We start from the raw sequence: 17003 nt of genomic DNA, 5'->3' as shown, positions 1-17003 counted from the left end.
ATGAATCCTTCCTTGCTCACGATGGGAAGTACAAGATAGCCTGGCTTCTCAGCTTTTACAGGCCTTATATTTCTAGCTTTATCACAACAACATGGGCACAGAAAAAGTTCTGCTCTTCTGATAATTTTAATTACCAAAATTGCCACTGACATTTTGGCAATTTTTCACCTAATTTCTCCAGAGAAATACAAAAAGAAAAAAAAAATTGGACAATCAACCTATTTGTATCTTTGTTTCATACCAATGGGTGACAACCAGTAAAACCTTCGCACATTAGAGTGCATTTACATGGCCCCTCTGACATAGTCACAACAAAACAGATAATAATTCAGTTGAATTGAATATGAACCAGAAAAATGCAGAAGGGAAAGCAGGAAAAAAAACCCCACCAAAACACAATCAAACCGCAAACACGCAAGGCTTTAAAAGCCTTTAGCTGAAAAGGTGATGCAAAAGGCCAATATGATTTCCTTAACTAATTCTGAAAATTTATTCAGGAAATTCAGTTTCAAGTTCTAAGACGAGGAATTTGCAACAAATATGTTTAAGCTACAGGCTTTTTCATTCTTAAAATATATCCCTGAGGAATACGTAAAAGCAATTCAGTTTGTTACTTTTATGTTGATTCTTTTCATATGGACTATAAATACATTTTTAAGGTGAAATTTGCACACAGTAAATTTCATTACCCATGCAGACTACAATTTGTGCTAGTAGAGCTGCTGCGCTGCATTTTTGACAGGAGGATCAAAATCCAAACTGAACATGAATGACAGGAGCAGCCTGAGCAAAAACAGAAGGCAATTCAATGACAACTGCAAAGCAGGGCTTTTAGGTAGCAATAACCTAACCTGCACAAGTAGAAGAATATTTTTTTTCCTCACAGAAACAAGATCTGGGTTTTACTGATAACCCAACATGCAGATGAGTCAGCAGTGATCTGATGTTGTGGAACAAAAAAAAAAACATCCTCTTATAATGACGTATAAAAGTGACTGGTGAAGTAAAACATATGACAGTCTGTTTAATGCATGGAAATACAACAGTTGACAAAGGATTTTCAATCTGCTGTAGGAAAAGGAAATGCATTTGCTTAATTTCCAAATGTTCAGACCAGAGAGGGAACATACCTCAAATATGGCTAGTTCCTTTTTAAGTATCACTGGCTTCTGTGCACTCTGACCAGCACTGTACCACAGTGTGGGTGTTCTACCGGGAACAAACCCATGGGGGATAATCATCAACCAATCACAGCTTAACCAGTAAAGACAACACAAGATCTTTTGTTCCTGCAACATTTTCTACCCATCAGCAGTGGAAGAAGAGTCATACACTCTATGATACACAAATGCTTTGGCCAGATTTTCTGCTGAGGTGAATTCATGCCAGTACAGGAGTCAGATACTGCCTTCAATTGCTCAACAATGAAAATGTTCTAGAAACTTTGGGATTTAGAACAAAGTAATGTGGCAGTACTGGTCTACTGGAACACTGCGTCCTGTTCTGAGCATGACTTTTAATAAGATAAAATGTTCCAAGGAGAACATTAGGAATCATCATCAGTACGTAATCCAAGATCTATGCAGAAGATGGCAAGAACAGATTTTACCCAGGCAAGAGAAGGGAAGAGCAGATACGCGATAATAGATTTTGAACATACAGGAGATTGATCAACTTTTGTAGCAAAGGAAGTTCTTCATTTAGGAATCAACATCTCAAACTTAAACAGAGGCAAGATAGAAGTTAGGCAGTAGAAAAACTATATAACTGAAATTATATACTATGAAATTATGACTAAGTCTGCCTGGGGGAAATCTTTATTGAAGATTTAAGGAACAAGTTAATTCCAAGTATTTTTGTGATATTTTTGCTGCCATTTCCTGAGAGGGGTGAGTTAGGAAATTTATTAGTTTTTAAATCCCTGTTTTCTGGAGGTGACTGTGTGGATATGGAAATGCCAGCTTGCTCTCTCCATTCATGACTGGCTAGGAGTAAGACCATTTCAGTTCAGAAGCCAAACCAACATAACCTTCACTGTGCCCATGTCAGTCAGCTGAGCATTGCTCAGATCCAGTTCACCTTGCTGCGCAGCAAGAGCAGCTGGATCCACATAGCATGGCTGAAGCAAACAAGCTGAGCAGCACGGTGCTTCATTTGTTCCTTCAACACAAAGACGGCCAGCCCAACACTGCTACTGGAACACTGGCAGCGTCTGCAACAGCCAGGTCCAGCACAGCCAGGCAGCGCCAAGAGGGGCTCGGGCCAGGGCGCTGCAGATGAATGCTGAACATCTGTGCTGCTGAAAACACCTTGTTCTCATATCAGATTGCAAACCAAAGTGTAACAAATTTCCCTACTTGGCTACAACAAGCTGGCAGTCTAAATTCCAGGACTTGTAGTAAATCAGCGAGGCATGGCTTGATTCAAAAAGAGAAGGACAAACTTGAAAGGTGAATAAACATGCCTATATATCACACTGCATATGATATCATGTCATATCTAATTAGAAACTCCTGAACTGTTTTCAAGTACCTTAGGTTTGTTTTCTTTTTGAAGAATTTGCTTAGCCTCTGTAAAGTTCCCACTCCTCCTTGTTAGGATCACCTTTTCCAGGTTTAGCATACCACAGTGATAGAAAGGCACAGGCTAAATACCAACTATTTATTGGAAAATCTCCTTTGATAAAAGGCTTTGAAAGTGTTTTAAAAATATTTTCAGAACTGTGGAAGGACTATTATCTATGATAAATGTTTATATATATATACACTTCTGTGGTCAACTACGATAAATCCAGATTTAAAAGACTCTGACAAGCATAAATATTCTTGCTCTACAGATACAAAACCTACATGCCAGTAACTGAGGAACATAAACCTAAGTTCTGTTCCTGTCTGAAAGATATATCAAGCTTGCAATTCACCAAAAATACCTGAAGAATTAGGGAGACAACCAAATGATGGGGTGATTCCATTCTTTCTTCAGGAGAAGAGGTGGCTTGGCTTCCCCTTTTTTCAATGTTGGAGGCAGAATAATGGGAAATGCAAAAAAGTGGATTAAGTCTGGGCAGCTGAACTGATGGGCCTTGGAAAGAGACATAAGACTCCAAAAGCACAACCTGTTGGGCCAGTGTCCAGGAAAGTCTGGATGACATTTGAGAGGTTGCAGAGGCTTAAAAGTGATTCTGGGACAACCTAAAATGCTCAGGTTGTGGTGTTTATTTTTGCTTTGCTCTTCAATTTTAATTTGCATAGTGCAAAAAAAGGTCAGTCGCATCCTTAAGAACAGGAGGAAAATGCTACAGAGAACCTGTATTTCTGGGGATATGCTTTTCCTGTAGTGAGATGGGAGACTGCAGAAGGAACCTGCAACTGGGTCAAGTTAACAAATGATAAACGTCAGAAATCTTCCCTGCTCCAAACATTACAACAATGTCATTAAGTTCACCGATGCAGATGTGCAAACTGAGGAAATGTTGTGCTGTCTGCCTGTGGCCAAAAAGGCAATTCAAGAGAAGATTTAGACTGGGACAGATGTGGAAATCCTTTAGCATCCTCTAACCACTATCTCACTTCTCCTCTATCTCCGCTAAATAATCTTGCCATTGTTCTTCCTGAAAACATTTTATCTGTCAAAACTCTCATTTGACTTTTAATTTGTTACTTCTTTCTTCAGCACAGTCAAGCTCAAGGAATTTCATTCAGGATATCTTACATAAGGGAGGAGCAGTCATATATTTTAACGAAGGCACTTTTAATCACCTCCTCAGAGATGTCCATTTACCTCCATTGACCACATAAATAAGTCTATATAGGATCCTAACTGTGGTGTATTCATTTCTATCTAAAATACCTGAAGTAGGGCATGTGCAGTGGCTTGATAACACCCTATGGAATAAACCTGTACAAAAAAGCTGACTTTCCTAGTGCCAGCCATAGTGTTTTCAACAATCACCATTTTCTTTGCACCACGCTTTGACTTATAAATATGAAAATTCACGTTTGGCATGAAAATCCGGAATTTGAAAACATTCTAAATGTTTTTCTTTTCTATTCCTATGTTCTGTATATATTTAAATCAACGATTCTAATTCAGAAACTTGTCCTTTATCTACAATTACCATCAACCTAACTGCATTCAGTGTTAGGCAGAAAAAAAATCCATTCTCACACAAGCACCCCTATCATGTCCGTGCTAATCTAATAATACACCTATTTTTAAACACACATTCATCACAAAAGAAACACAAACCACAAAGCGGCTTTCTCCTAACTAGAAGGCCGGGAAGGGGTTTGTTCACCAACTGTCCTCGTATGTGATGGGTGCCCTCACCTCACAGACAGGGCTTCCCAACACAGGAACCTGGGCAAAGGACTCAAGCCCACAAAGTAAAGCCCATTCCCTTCATGAATGGTTAATGCCTCTTCATGCTGCATCTGCTTCTGACCCTAAATACAGATGATGATCAATAGTTTTTTAAGAACTCAAAATGCCAGAATAAAAACCAACAACTACAACATGAAATCATTTCAACTGGAAATGCTTACTACAATTTTTTTTTTCCTGTAAATCGTCTCAGACTTGGACATTAAGGAAAACAAAATAACCCACAAACTTAATTTTGCCTTAGGAATGTTGACTCACCATGGCTATTGGTAGCGAAACATGTTTTCGCTACTGAAGTGAGCAGATATGACTCAGTTACACAGAGGAAACTTGTTGAATAACACAGTGTCATCCTCTTATGACAGCTTTCCAGAGTCAAAAAGCACTATAAAGACTTGCATAGAAAAGCTACACCTCTACAAAGAAAACTTCTAAATCAGCTCATTGTCAGAGATCAGGACTGGTTAACAAATGCAGTGTAGGAGACAACAGTTGGCACAAATGCAGAGTATTAAACTTCAAGGTCACTTGAAGGTCACACTTAGTAGCAGCAGGCAGAGTATCAAAAGGATGCTAAAAAAGCCACTTGGCTCCTGCTGACAATGCTGATAAGAGCCTCCGGGTTCATACAGAAGCCATTAACACACTACTTGAGCTACATTTTCCCGGCTGAAAACAGCCAATGTTTTGTATGGCAGAAATATAATGCACTGTACAGAAAGATCAGAACCCAAAATCAACAGAAACATCTCTTCTGAAAGCATCTATGAAAACATTTGACCCCTCCAAGAGCCTGCTGTTGCTGGACTCCGTCTGCCACCAACTCAGACCTGGCAAAGGTTTACAAGGAGCAGGTAAAGAAGCGCCAAAATTTCAAGTTACTACAAACAAAACAGAAGCTGGTAACAATGGAAATGCAACGCATAAACCTTGTAATTGTCTGAGATGGCAAAACTTACTAAACGTTGAAATCAACAGAAAACCTTCAGACTTCAAGAGATGCTACATGAGGTTTCACTGTGGGAAATACATTACTGCCAAGGGTTGTAAAAAATAATCTGTGACACACTAAAAACTCAAGGAGGCTATAATAGTGCCAAACAGTATTACCTAAACTCTTAATCTTTACATAAGACTGCATCATGCACAGAATATACCCCTAGTATGAGCAAGATGGCCAAGTATTCCTGAGCTCATCACAGAGGCTTACTCTTTTTCACCTTAAAAGACTATACGTTCTGCAAAGTAAATGGGCTACAACCACTTATTTGCAAAATTAAGAACCAACAAAATGTTACCTTCCTTCTAGCTTCATATATATGGGCTCAAATTCTCATTTTCCTATTAAAATGAATTCCATACTGTAAAAGCAGCAAGAATCAGATTAAGAAGAAAGATGACAGAAATAAATCTCACAAATTGTAAAGCAGCTTCAAGGAAGTACGCAGCTGACACATGTAAGCCTCGGTATGCTTAGTAATGTATTTACTTCCTGCGTGGGCCTGGTGAAAGTACGGGGAACAGGCGAGACTTTTAGAAATAATGCTAAATTTAGTGCTGTTGTATCCTCACCAGTATGCTGTGGTCTTGGAAAAACAAGATTTATTAGGGCCATGATAGTGCTGACTCCGAAGAGAGTGCGTTCAGGCTGGTTAAGAAGGCCACAGACCAAACACTTAAACACTCCAAATACTTTTTTTTTTTTTTTTTTACCAGGAGCAATTCTACAGGGGAAGAAGCAACACTGATGTAATTTGCTCCTTTCCCCTTCTCCAAGAATATTTGTTGTGGCAAATTAGCACCATAAAATACTTTTAGGCTGGAAGGGATTTATGGAGGTCTTTTGGTCCAACCAAATTTTAGTATGAAACAAGTATTTTTAATTATTAGAAGCAATATGTTTAAATCTTTTCAACATTTGAATGTTTGACAGTGGAGAATTTCAGTTTTTCACTGTCCACCACAAAGATTCCCCACATGCCACCATACTGTGCCATGATGCAACAAATACTTGAGGAAGGTAAACTGACAGCACTAAATAATCATATATTAAAGCATCTTTGTCATGTGGATCTCTGCACAAAATGATAACCTGAACATTCAGCATGTACAAAAGAAGCTGAAAACTGTCTGCTGATGTTTGTGACTTTAAGCAAGGTTTGTGAGATCTTCCTCTGTACTGCTTTCAATATCTTTTATAGCTTCCAAATATTGGAATAAACATTTCTATACTTATGGTTGGAAGCATTAATAACCAAAAACATTTATATTACTCCATACAGACATTTTAAAGCAGGCATTGAACTGCTTTTTCAAGAACACGTGGTGTGGGAATGCACTTTTGGTGCCTCACACGACAACTGTGATTAACTCCGTGCACTTTCTCACATTCCTCCTGCTCCACATGTGAGGACCCCACAGGCCACACTTGCTGGTGCCATCAGCACAGAGCAACCTTCATTCTCAATTCCTTTGACACCTGTGCCCAAGGTGTGAGATACAGCTGATCCGTGGCTCACAAACAACCATCTCAAATCCTACACGTCAAGACAGTGAGATAGATGTCAAGGTACAGAGGTCTTACTGAATCAGGCATTTGAGCATATAAACAAACAAACAAGCAAACAAAGGTACAGATCTGGTTCTTATACATCATTTTTCTGCCCTAAGTTGAAAATAAAGTCTTTTGAACACTATTTTCATGCTATATTCATGTCTACTTTCATGCTTGTCATCTGACACAAAATCTTTGGGAACATAATTTCACAGAGAAAAGTATTCAGTTATATTTGTCTTCTAACTCCAGCACTACTACAGCTTGATATGGTAGTGATAACAGGCAGGTGATAGCTGACACAATTAATTAATGTGTTACAAGTGCAGCTGAACTAGAATCATGAAACATGTTTTACTTACTTCTTATTATGAGCCAGCAGGTACAATAAAGTTTACTGTTTAAAATTCTTCTACTTTATCACAGGCCATAAAACATCAAAAGTAATTTCACCCAAATCTCCATGGTTAAAACATCTTTTATACCAATACTTTAAATTTGTTAACCATTAGCATTATCTTGATTTCTTTCTGAACTATTCAAATTTCAGCCAAACAATTTACATTTAGAGAAACAATCTAATGTCTCCAAATAGATGTTCTGTTTTTTAAGTATGGAAACTAATAAAATGGTTTGTTTTTATTAAAAGACAGAGAGAAGACAAACATATCCCACATAGGATAACAAGGGCACAATGTTTGTTTATCTCTAACTATGCATATTAATTTAATAATCAAAGGTTGGTGAAATTACCTCATTCATTCTTAAATACACATTCTAAAACTAAGTAAATTCACCTCATGTCAGAAAAACCTGACAGTGAAACAATGCAAACCAAGTCAAAAACTATAAGGGAAGGAAAGGGAAATCTCAAAGAATTACAGCTAAAGATTAACAAGAAAGCACTACCGACTCAGACCACTAGAAACTGCACCAGTCTGCAGAATACGATAAAAAGCAGTGTGATGTGCCATGCACAAGGAGACAATTGTTTCTATCAAGCTGTACCTCCTAGAAAATATCGATAGTTTAGATGCTTATGGATTCCGCAGCAAATTTTTTTTTTGTATAAAAATGAATTCAAGTCAACTGCTGCAGTACACGAAAAAAATATTTAAATCCCCAAAATATGAAGTAGACTAATTTGTCAAAAAGCAAAAGAGAATTCAAAAGATAACCACAAGTTCCACAGATCTAATGCCTTAGGTGTCACCTGCTCATCTTCTTTGATGTGTGTTAGTATAAAACAAATGTTTATATTTTTCATTGATCATATTTTATCACGTATTTTATGTGCTTGTGCATATATCAGTGAAATATTATTCTAAAGATATGAGATATTATAAGAATGTGCTCAATTTTATGAGGTCTGCTTTACTAGATGTATATAAATGAGAACAAAAATTAGAGGGAACATTTGAATTGTATTCAAGAATGATCAAACATTTTATAAGTTTAAAGAACTACTTTAAAACAATATTGCATTAACATGTTCAGAGATCCTGATAAATCAAATAGAAAACTGGTTAATACTCAGAAACACAGACAAGATCAAAACTAGAACTAAGATGCAGACAACAGTGAATACAACTCCCTGGGTCTGACACTGCCACCAGGATAAGTATCACAAAGACCATGGGTAGAGAGATCTTCCCTTTTTTTTTTACCTCATAAGTCTGAGAAATCAAATAGAAAGTATTTCCATGAACATAAAATTTTGACAAATTAAAATCATAAGTCCCACCTAATTGGACAGCATTGGAAATATTATTTGGCTATTATGATGAAGACAGCAAAATTCCCTAGTCAATTTATCCCTAAGTTTACTTTGATTATAATTTCACTTTTCTCTTACAACTCTGTAACTCGACCTCCTCATAGTACTGCTGACTGACAACTGAAGATTTTGTAAATTTATATCTAACCGTGTTACTTAACTTACTGCAGTTTGTATACACTGGACAATGAGAAAGGCAAATCTGTTGCCGCTACCTAGTTAACCACACATCAGATAATGCTGTTTGCTTTACGTTCATATAGGCAGAGGACCAAAAGTATTAAACAATATGCTTAAAAAACATATAAGAAATATTTCCTGAAAGTGATGCAAGAAAAATTTATTACAACCTGCACTAAACTTTGCTACTCCCTTCTTTTTTTTTTTTTTTTTTTTTTTTTTTAATCCTTATGGTTCATATGTAGTTTCCTTTCCTGCTCTTTCCTCCAAACATTCCTTTTTATAGCACATTACTAATTACAATGATATGAACAGGCTTGGAATTTAACTTTCAGTTGAAGGCTATGGGAGCATTTCACTAACTGGATCTAATTTTCTGCAGAAAGAACAGAGGAGAGCATTGAAGGACAATGAAACAAGAAAAGGAAGTCCTAACATTTAATTATTTATTCGTTCTCTCTGTATGCTGTATATATATGGACAATGTCATCCTAAGTGCAAGACGTATAACAAGAACATGGAAAAAGACACCTCAACATGTTTGGCAGCAGTCCCACAAACTGCCAGGAAAGAAGTCAGCAGAAATAAATGATTACATACCACAAAGTTATAAAGGCCTAGGGGGACAAAAATCTTGAAAATTTTCAGAGAAAATCAGAATATGGAAAAAAGGAATTTCTGGAAGAATACTGAACTTTCACACAGCCTACTTTATCTCAGAACAAAAACAGAAATAATTTGTAGCGTATTGTTTTAAAAATATTTTATCATCACTCTCCTTCAGAACACCTTCTGTAGTTAATATATAATTCAAATGAGCCAGAGAAGAATATGAGCTGGAAGAGAAGCCATCCAGTTCAACCTTTTCCCCAAGACAAATTCAACTACACTATGTCATTCCTGACATATTTGTCTTGTCTGTTCTTAATGACTGCCAACAAAGAAACTCAGCAGTTTCCCCAAAGCAAGATGTTCAGGGTTTCACAATCACTACCATTTGAAAGTTTTCCCTGCTACCTAACCAGAAGTTTTTTCTTACAGAGGAAAGCCCTTTAGTTGTAGTACCATTCACACTCACTGATAGCCCATGATCCCCTTCTGCTTCCGCCTTGCCTTAAAGCCTTGATCTTAAATCAGTGAAGACTTATCTTGTCCCTTCTGATCTTTCTTCCTTAGTTATCTTTTTGAGATACCCGCTCACTCTCACAGCGACTCTATTCAATTTCACACAGTACTCTGGGACGGCAATGCCCTGGTTTGGACAGAAGTGCTCCAGCAACAGGGCAGAAGGCGTGCTTCACATATCCGCCACGCTTCCCTCTTACACAAACCAGTATGATGCTTATCTTTTTTGTAACAGCACAGTATTGCTGACTTCATATTCAGTGTATGATTTGCTATCTTTCCAACTACTTTTCTAAAGAACAGCTGTTTAAGCAGTTGTTTACCATTCTCTGCTTTTGAAGTTATTACTCTTGCTCCAACAGCTTCTTCCATTTGTCACAACTGAATTTAATTCTGCTTTTTCAGATTATTTTTCTAATTTGTCAAGATGATTTTCAGTATTACTGCAGCCTCTTAAATCTTGGTATTTCCTTCTTTGCCATACATTTAATCAGCACATTTAATTTTACTTTCCAGGTTCTTAATGAAAACAATGGCCAAAATTACACTCAAGACCAGTGACTGTCAAATATCTTCACATCAGAGTAGACACAGTACAAGACCATCTCTTGACACATTGGGCAGACATTTTACAATCCTTCGTACGTTATTAATTACAAATATAATGGAGTGTTACTCACAGTATTTCTTCTCATAGAACAATACGCCGTTTCTGAATGTGCTGATAACAGAACACCGGTAGAAACCATCAGGGTCTCTGGGCTTGGACTAGGCCTGTGTGCCATGGTGTGCCTGCCCATCACTCGTGCTTCAAAGTTCACCTCCTGCAAGGTGGTCTGAGAATATCTGATCTAGGATCCTTCCTCTACTTGATAATTCACCAATGCCCAGCTGGTTCAGGGCTCACAGGGGGCACTGAAGAGCGCAGATCTCAGGTCTTTGAGACCCTTCACCTCAGGACACAGATGATAACTTCTCAGTCACAGATGGTTGTACTGGATCCTGCTCAGAGCAACCAAACAGCTGAAAAGATCACTTCCCACGAGCCCAGGAGGCAGAAGAAAAGGTGTATCGAGAGTCTGAACCCTCGAACTGGAATATTTCTGTTTGCTTGCAAGTCAACTGCACTGCTTTCAATTAAAAATATTTTAAACTTTCTTCTATTTGTCAAAATAACTCTTAGTTTGCTGAGATATTGTCATTTTTAATGGTGAACAACATACAGCTACACATCCAGTCATGTCTGGATGAGAATGCATGCTAACAAGTAATATATATGTGCATATGTGTGTATTATTTAAACAGTTATTGAACTCATATAAAATTATTACAGCCTATTTCTGTCTCCTCTGGATGAGCAAGTTCTCTGTATCTCATTTTATCCCAGGGGAAAAGGGATTTATTTCCCCAGACTTTCAACATTTCTCAACATCTTCCATCTCCACATTCCATCCATCACGCAGAGCTCATTCCTGAGATTAGTTTAGGGCTTCCATGATTCATAAGTATTCATCATAAAAGGGAGTTCAGATTCTTTAGTGATCTGTAACCCTGGCTGTGTACCAGTTTCTACAAACTCAGATCCCCATACTCTTGTGTATGTCCAGAGCACGTAACAGACCTAGTTGATCCCTGAGAAAACCAGGGACATAGAATTGGAGTTAGTTATCTGCTGCCTTTGTAATGAAAAAAAAAAAGAAAAAAAAAAGTATGACATATTTTGACTGGATTTCTTCTATTCTAAGCCATCTTGTATCTCAAATTTCTTTTCTAAATGAAGTACAGCCTAATGAATACAACTACATTGCATATTATACAGCTGGGTCAGATAAATGTCTGTTGAGGTAGCTAAGCTCTTTTTGTCTCACCAGCTCAAAAAAATACTTCTCCTTTTCATTATAAACTTTCAAAATTTCTTTAAAAGCTTTGAGAAAATGTCTATACTAACTATGATTTAGTAATCCTTCCTTTAAAAAGGAGATGACTGTTTGTGATAATGTAAGAAATTATGTAAATAAGCAATACTACATCTACCATACCATAGCAGATTAATGATATACCTTCTATCTCACTTCAGACAACTCTTACACACAGGGAAACAAAAAACTTCATACATAATCTTAGATTTTCATTGTATGCTGTATAACCCTGGAGTGTTCAATAAAGCCAGATCATCTTAAACTCTACTGGCAAAAGTAGACTACAGGAATAAGAAGTCATCAAGGCCATTAAGCGCACAGATACAAGAAACTCAAGAAGTGTTTCACCACATGCCAGCCTGTGCTGGGCACAGGCTGAGCACAGGACCCTTGTGTGTTCTTGCACCCTTTTCCTACCACCTGATTATAACCTGGCTACAATCCTTACTTTTTATGTTCTTCTATGTAAATTCCAATAAAATAATGTACTTAGAAATTTCCTTATTTCTCCTTATTGAGGCATGTCGATTACTTTTAAGGAAGAGGGTAAAAAGAATACTGTGTCATGCAACACAGAACTGGTCTGGAAGACAACTTATGTTCAAACTTGCCTACAGTCTTTCTACAATTTATCAGCTGTTCAATACTTCTTGAGCATATGCAGCCTGCTGCCCTGCTGAAACCAGCACACAACAATAGCAGGAAGTCTTCAGAGAGCACTGGCTATCAAATTCTCAAGTCAGCTGCAGGAGCCCAGGCAGGAACTATAGCAGTCCCAGGATAGCTCAGGGAGGAGCAAACTCTCGGCCAGGTCACTGGTGCAGCTGCAGAGCAAGGGCTGCACTGCTTCCCAAGAGTCGCCTCACTCCCCTCCCTGCTTGGCCCCAGCACAGCCTGCCGGGACAGCACATCACACGTGGCAGCCAGCCCACTGGCTCACACATTTCTTCCCTACTCCCAACACTCAGCTCAGCTGCAGCCCCCTCCCTGCACCTTTAAATACGGAATGAAATAAAAGCTGTAGAACCTCACTCTTAGCCTACGGGAATTTGACAGGTAACAATGGTGGAGAGCAAGAATTTAAAGGAGGCCAGAGTCAAGCTCTGGACATGAGAAAGTGAAACAGAGGCAGTGGTGAAAAAGACAGACTTACCAGCTGCAGTGCTGTGGATAACATGAAAAGAAAAAAAAAAAAGGATTAACCTTACTTCTTTAACCTTCTCCCCCCAGTCATTCACTAGCATGGGAGAGCTACCAAAAACTAGTGTAAACCTTAGAGAGACTGCATGGAGACCTACAAAGAATTTGGAGCATTCAAAGTCTTTTTGCCTGAAGTCTAACTTCCACTTGGCAACTTAAGCCAGGGCTCCCTAATGATTCTGGTTTACACAAGTTCCTCTGTTTTCCACAGATCAATCAGGTACCATTTGAACGCGCTATGCACAGTATGTGCATTGGGAAGCACGGAGCATCCAGGTGGGCCTTCAGTGAACAAATAGGCTTGAACTAACACATGCTGGAACTCAAAAAATAACAGCACTTCTCCTGGATTAAACGCTTCTGAGTCCCAGCATTTTAATTAAGGCACCTCTGCATTCAGAGTAGTTATCACCAGCATTTATCTTGAGCCATAAGAGGCTGCATCCTTCTGGATCTGTCTTGTCAATAGCTTACCCAAACCTATTAATTTGTCACCATTTCCTCCCTTCTCAGTCCAGCAATCTTCTCTCTCTGCTGCTTTTATCCCCAAAGTAGAACAACATAAAAAAAACAAACACTTTATGGGTTTCAGAACAGCAGACTGAGAAAATAAAGATGAAGTATAAGCAAATTTATTTTTTCCTATAGAAGGTTCCAAAACCAAAGTAGGCAGATTGTCAGAATTATTTCCGCCTGACAAGCTGATGAACAAAGTGGATTCCTTAGAACATGCCTACTCACTGTTACCATGTATTTACACAGTAAATGATGTGCAGTGGAGGATCAACATAATTAAAGTGAGGTATTGCTACTCCTTCCTTTATTTTTATTCTACTTAGCATAAAGGCAACCCCTGCAGCCACGAAGAGCCAACACAGTACCCCCTGGAATCCAGTTCTCCCATTCCTTTTACCGCTGACTGAGTCATTTTGCAGCATAACATTCCCTTTGTAAAGCACTGGTTCCCAAACCACGGTCCTCAGAAAGCTGGCTGGCTACATGCTACTGGCACCGGTCCTCACTTCCAACTGCTGCATGGCTTTAAAGACAACCAGGATGCATTATACGCTTTCCCAGTACTAATTTCCCAATGTTAGATGTTACGTTAGTTGCTGCAGGGCAACTGTGTCCTTGTAAACGAGCGAGTAGGTGTTTCAAAACAACTCTGGGGTTGTCCAGATATGGGGGGCAGAGGAAAAACCATGGGAAGCCTTGCTCTAGATATTGTGTCTGTCCTCCATGCAAATCTCACTTATCCAGCAAGTCTGGAACTAGAGCGAGACTAGAGGGAATTATCTCCAGCTCTACCATATGGAGATGAAGACACCAGGCCAATTGCTTGTTTTATTTAAACATGTGTTTCTTTTACCAGCACTATTAACATTGCTTTGTTCCTGTTTATATTTAAAGAAATGAGAAAATAAACTAAGTAACTTTTTTCCTCTCATTCCATTTTTGTTCTTTTAAGACTTCCCTGTTCCTGTCAGAGTGAGTTAAGCTAAACAGAAACAAGGCATTCTTGTTCCAGAGTGAATGTGTCCACATTTGGAGTTCTTTGGGAACTATTCCTACAGCTCAAATTCCTGTTGCCGTCGGCCCCTCTCCTTAAATCTTAGTAACTTTCTCATGTAAAAAGCCCTGAGGTTGGATTGTTTGCTTAATAGAACGTGGTAACACACAAACTACCAAAGACAGCAAGTTACACAATACCCACCCACTGCACTTACCACTGCCCCTATTTCAGGGGCTTCAGAGAGAAGTTTCCAAATGTTTGCAAAGTGGTGGCAGCATTATGATAAGAGGGATTCCATAGCCTTGAGAATCCTAAGAGTTCTGAGCCCTTGCGTTCATCCACACGTGAGGCATTGTGGAACCATCCCATAAATTCAATGCAACCCCCAGAGGGAACTTACGTTAAGGTGAGGCTCAGTGTGACCAACAAGCCAATGTGCAGCTGCAGTCTGTGTGAGGACACCTAACACCTTCACTTCCCTAGCACGCAGCCCTCCTCAAAGTCACGTCAAAATCAAACAGCAAGTCCTTAGCTGATCATTTTGCAGTACCAGCAACATTACTTGACAACTAGCACACATGTTAGCAATGCAGTAAATGCACACGTATCACAACACTCTGCTAGGGCAGCTCACAGTGCTGAATTCTTACTGGCTCTCAGAGCGCAAGTTTTATCTTGCTACTTCAAACATATAAGAAAGTCCATTTCACTCAAGGTTTTTAAGCGAATCAGAAAGGCACCCTTCTGCCTACAGGGTAAGGCAGAGGCATACCTGACTGGGTTCCACCCAAGAAACCCAGGTTCTTTTCAAGAGGAACGGCGTGTAAGCCTGTGAGTTGAAGGACGAAGCGGTAAACTTACTTTCCAGTGATAAACTGGCTTCTGGATGGTGTGCACATAGGCTGAACATAATAGTTCTCCAGTTTAACCCCTTCAGCAGCTAGCTTGTCCAGAGTGGGCGTCCTGATCTCCGAGCCGTGGTACCCTACATCTCTGAAGCCCTGATCGTCAGCCAGGATGAAGACGATGTGCGGCTGCGAGCTGGGGGTGCCGACCCCCGGCTCTTCTCCCAGCGCTGCAGGCGCCTCTCCGGGGCCGCGTCCGAGGCTGTCCCAGGACAGGTAGCCGTAGGTGAGGAGGCTGAGCACCGAGAGGCCGGCCAGCACCCCCACCGCCAGCATTTTCCCCTTGCGGAGCCGCTGAGGCCAGCTACACCCACCGCGGGCCATTCACCTTGGCTGGAGCGAGAGCGAGACGGAGGAGAAAAATAATAACAAAAAGAAAAACACGCACGCACAAAAAAAAAGCCACCCGAGACCAAACCCAGCAGCCTGCGAGGCGGGGGCAGCAGCCATCAGGGGCCCCGCCGGGCGGGGGAGCGGAGAGGAGCCGCGCTCATCGCGGCCACCACCAACTTCGACAACTCCAACCGCTGCCGCGGGAAAGGCGGCTCGGGCCGCCCTGCCCGGCGCCGGTGCCGGAGCCGGTGCCGGCCGGGTGGGCAGGGCCGCGCCGGGGGTCACAGCACCCTCGGCCCGCCTCCGGCCCCGCGCCGGGGCGCCGCTGCCGGCCCGTCCCGGGGCCGGTGCCCATGGCGGGACGAGTCGGGGCGCCCCGGCGCAGCGCCGCCGCCAGCGGGCCGGGCCCCGCCGCCCCTCCGCGCACAGCCGGCCGCGAGGCGCCCTCCGCCCGCCCCCTCCGGCGCTGCCGGGCCGCTCCCTCCCTGCCTCCCTCCCCTGCCCGCCTCTCCCCTCCTCGCCGCACGGCTCCGCCGCGGGCAGGGGGACCCCGGCCCGAGCCCCCGCCCCCCGGTCCCTCCCGAGCTCCCCGCGGCAACTTGTGGCTCCCTCCTTTCCCGCCCCTCCGGCCTCTCCGCACCTCACCTCCCGTCCGTGCCCCCCGCCCCAAGGGCCCCGGGGTGCCGGGCAGCCCCCAGCCGGCCCCAGCCGAGCGGTGCGAAGCCCCCACGGCAGCTCAGCGCGGCTCCCGCTGCTGCCATCGCCCCCAGCCTGGCTGCGAAGGGCAGCCCGGGCCGCCGGCGGGTCCCGCTTCTCCCTCCCAGAGCTATCGATAGTTGTTAGCGTTTTTGAAATCACCGCAAACGTCTGGAATGTATGAGTGTACCGGATTTGTTTTCAGCCGCAAAGCAGACCCCAATCCCAAACCCTCCAATTCTGGTAAGACTGTGGCGAATGCGAGGAATGCTCCTTTTCAAAGTACTATCATTTCTTAAACTGAGTTGAAGCATGAATGTGCTGCACTTGCAAAATACAACTTCCCCCTAGTCCTGAAAGACACTGAAACAAGCAGAAACTTACATTCATGCATGATTACGCTAAACTGAAGTGAATA

General features: G+C 41.3%; 1 protein-coding gene across 1 annotated transcript in view; it reads right to left on the bottom strand.

Moving 5' to 3' along the window:
* ARSJ (arylsulfatase family member J) overlaps positions 1 to 16791 on the bottom strand; it is a 39727-nt gene extending 22936 nt beyond the window's left edge. Inside the window, exons 1-2 of the mRNA XM_031596914.2 lie at positions 16776 to 16791; positions 15513 to 15889 (exon numbers count right to left, since the gene is read on the bottom strand). Coding sequence (XP_031452774.1) covers positions 15513 to 15880 — 368 coding nt within the window. The 5' untranslated portion in view covers positions 15881 to 15889; positions 16776 to 16791. The remainder of the gene's footprint in view (positions 1 to 15512; positions 15890 to 16775) is intronic.
* Between the last annotated feature and the right edge of the window lie 212 nt (positions 16792 to 17003).

This window comes from Phasianus colchicus, chromosome 4, assembly GCF_987193195.1.
Source record: "Phasianus colchicus chromosome 4, bPhaCol1.hap1.1, whole genome shotgun sequence".
Taxonomy (NCBI): domain Eukaryota; kingdom Metazoa; phylum Chordata; class Aves; order Galliformes; family Phasianidae; genus Phasianus; species Phasianus colchicus.
This window is presented reverse-complemented; position numbering and strand designations above follow the sequence as displayed.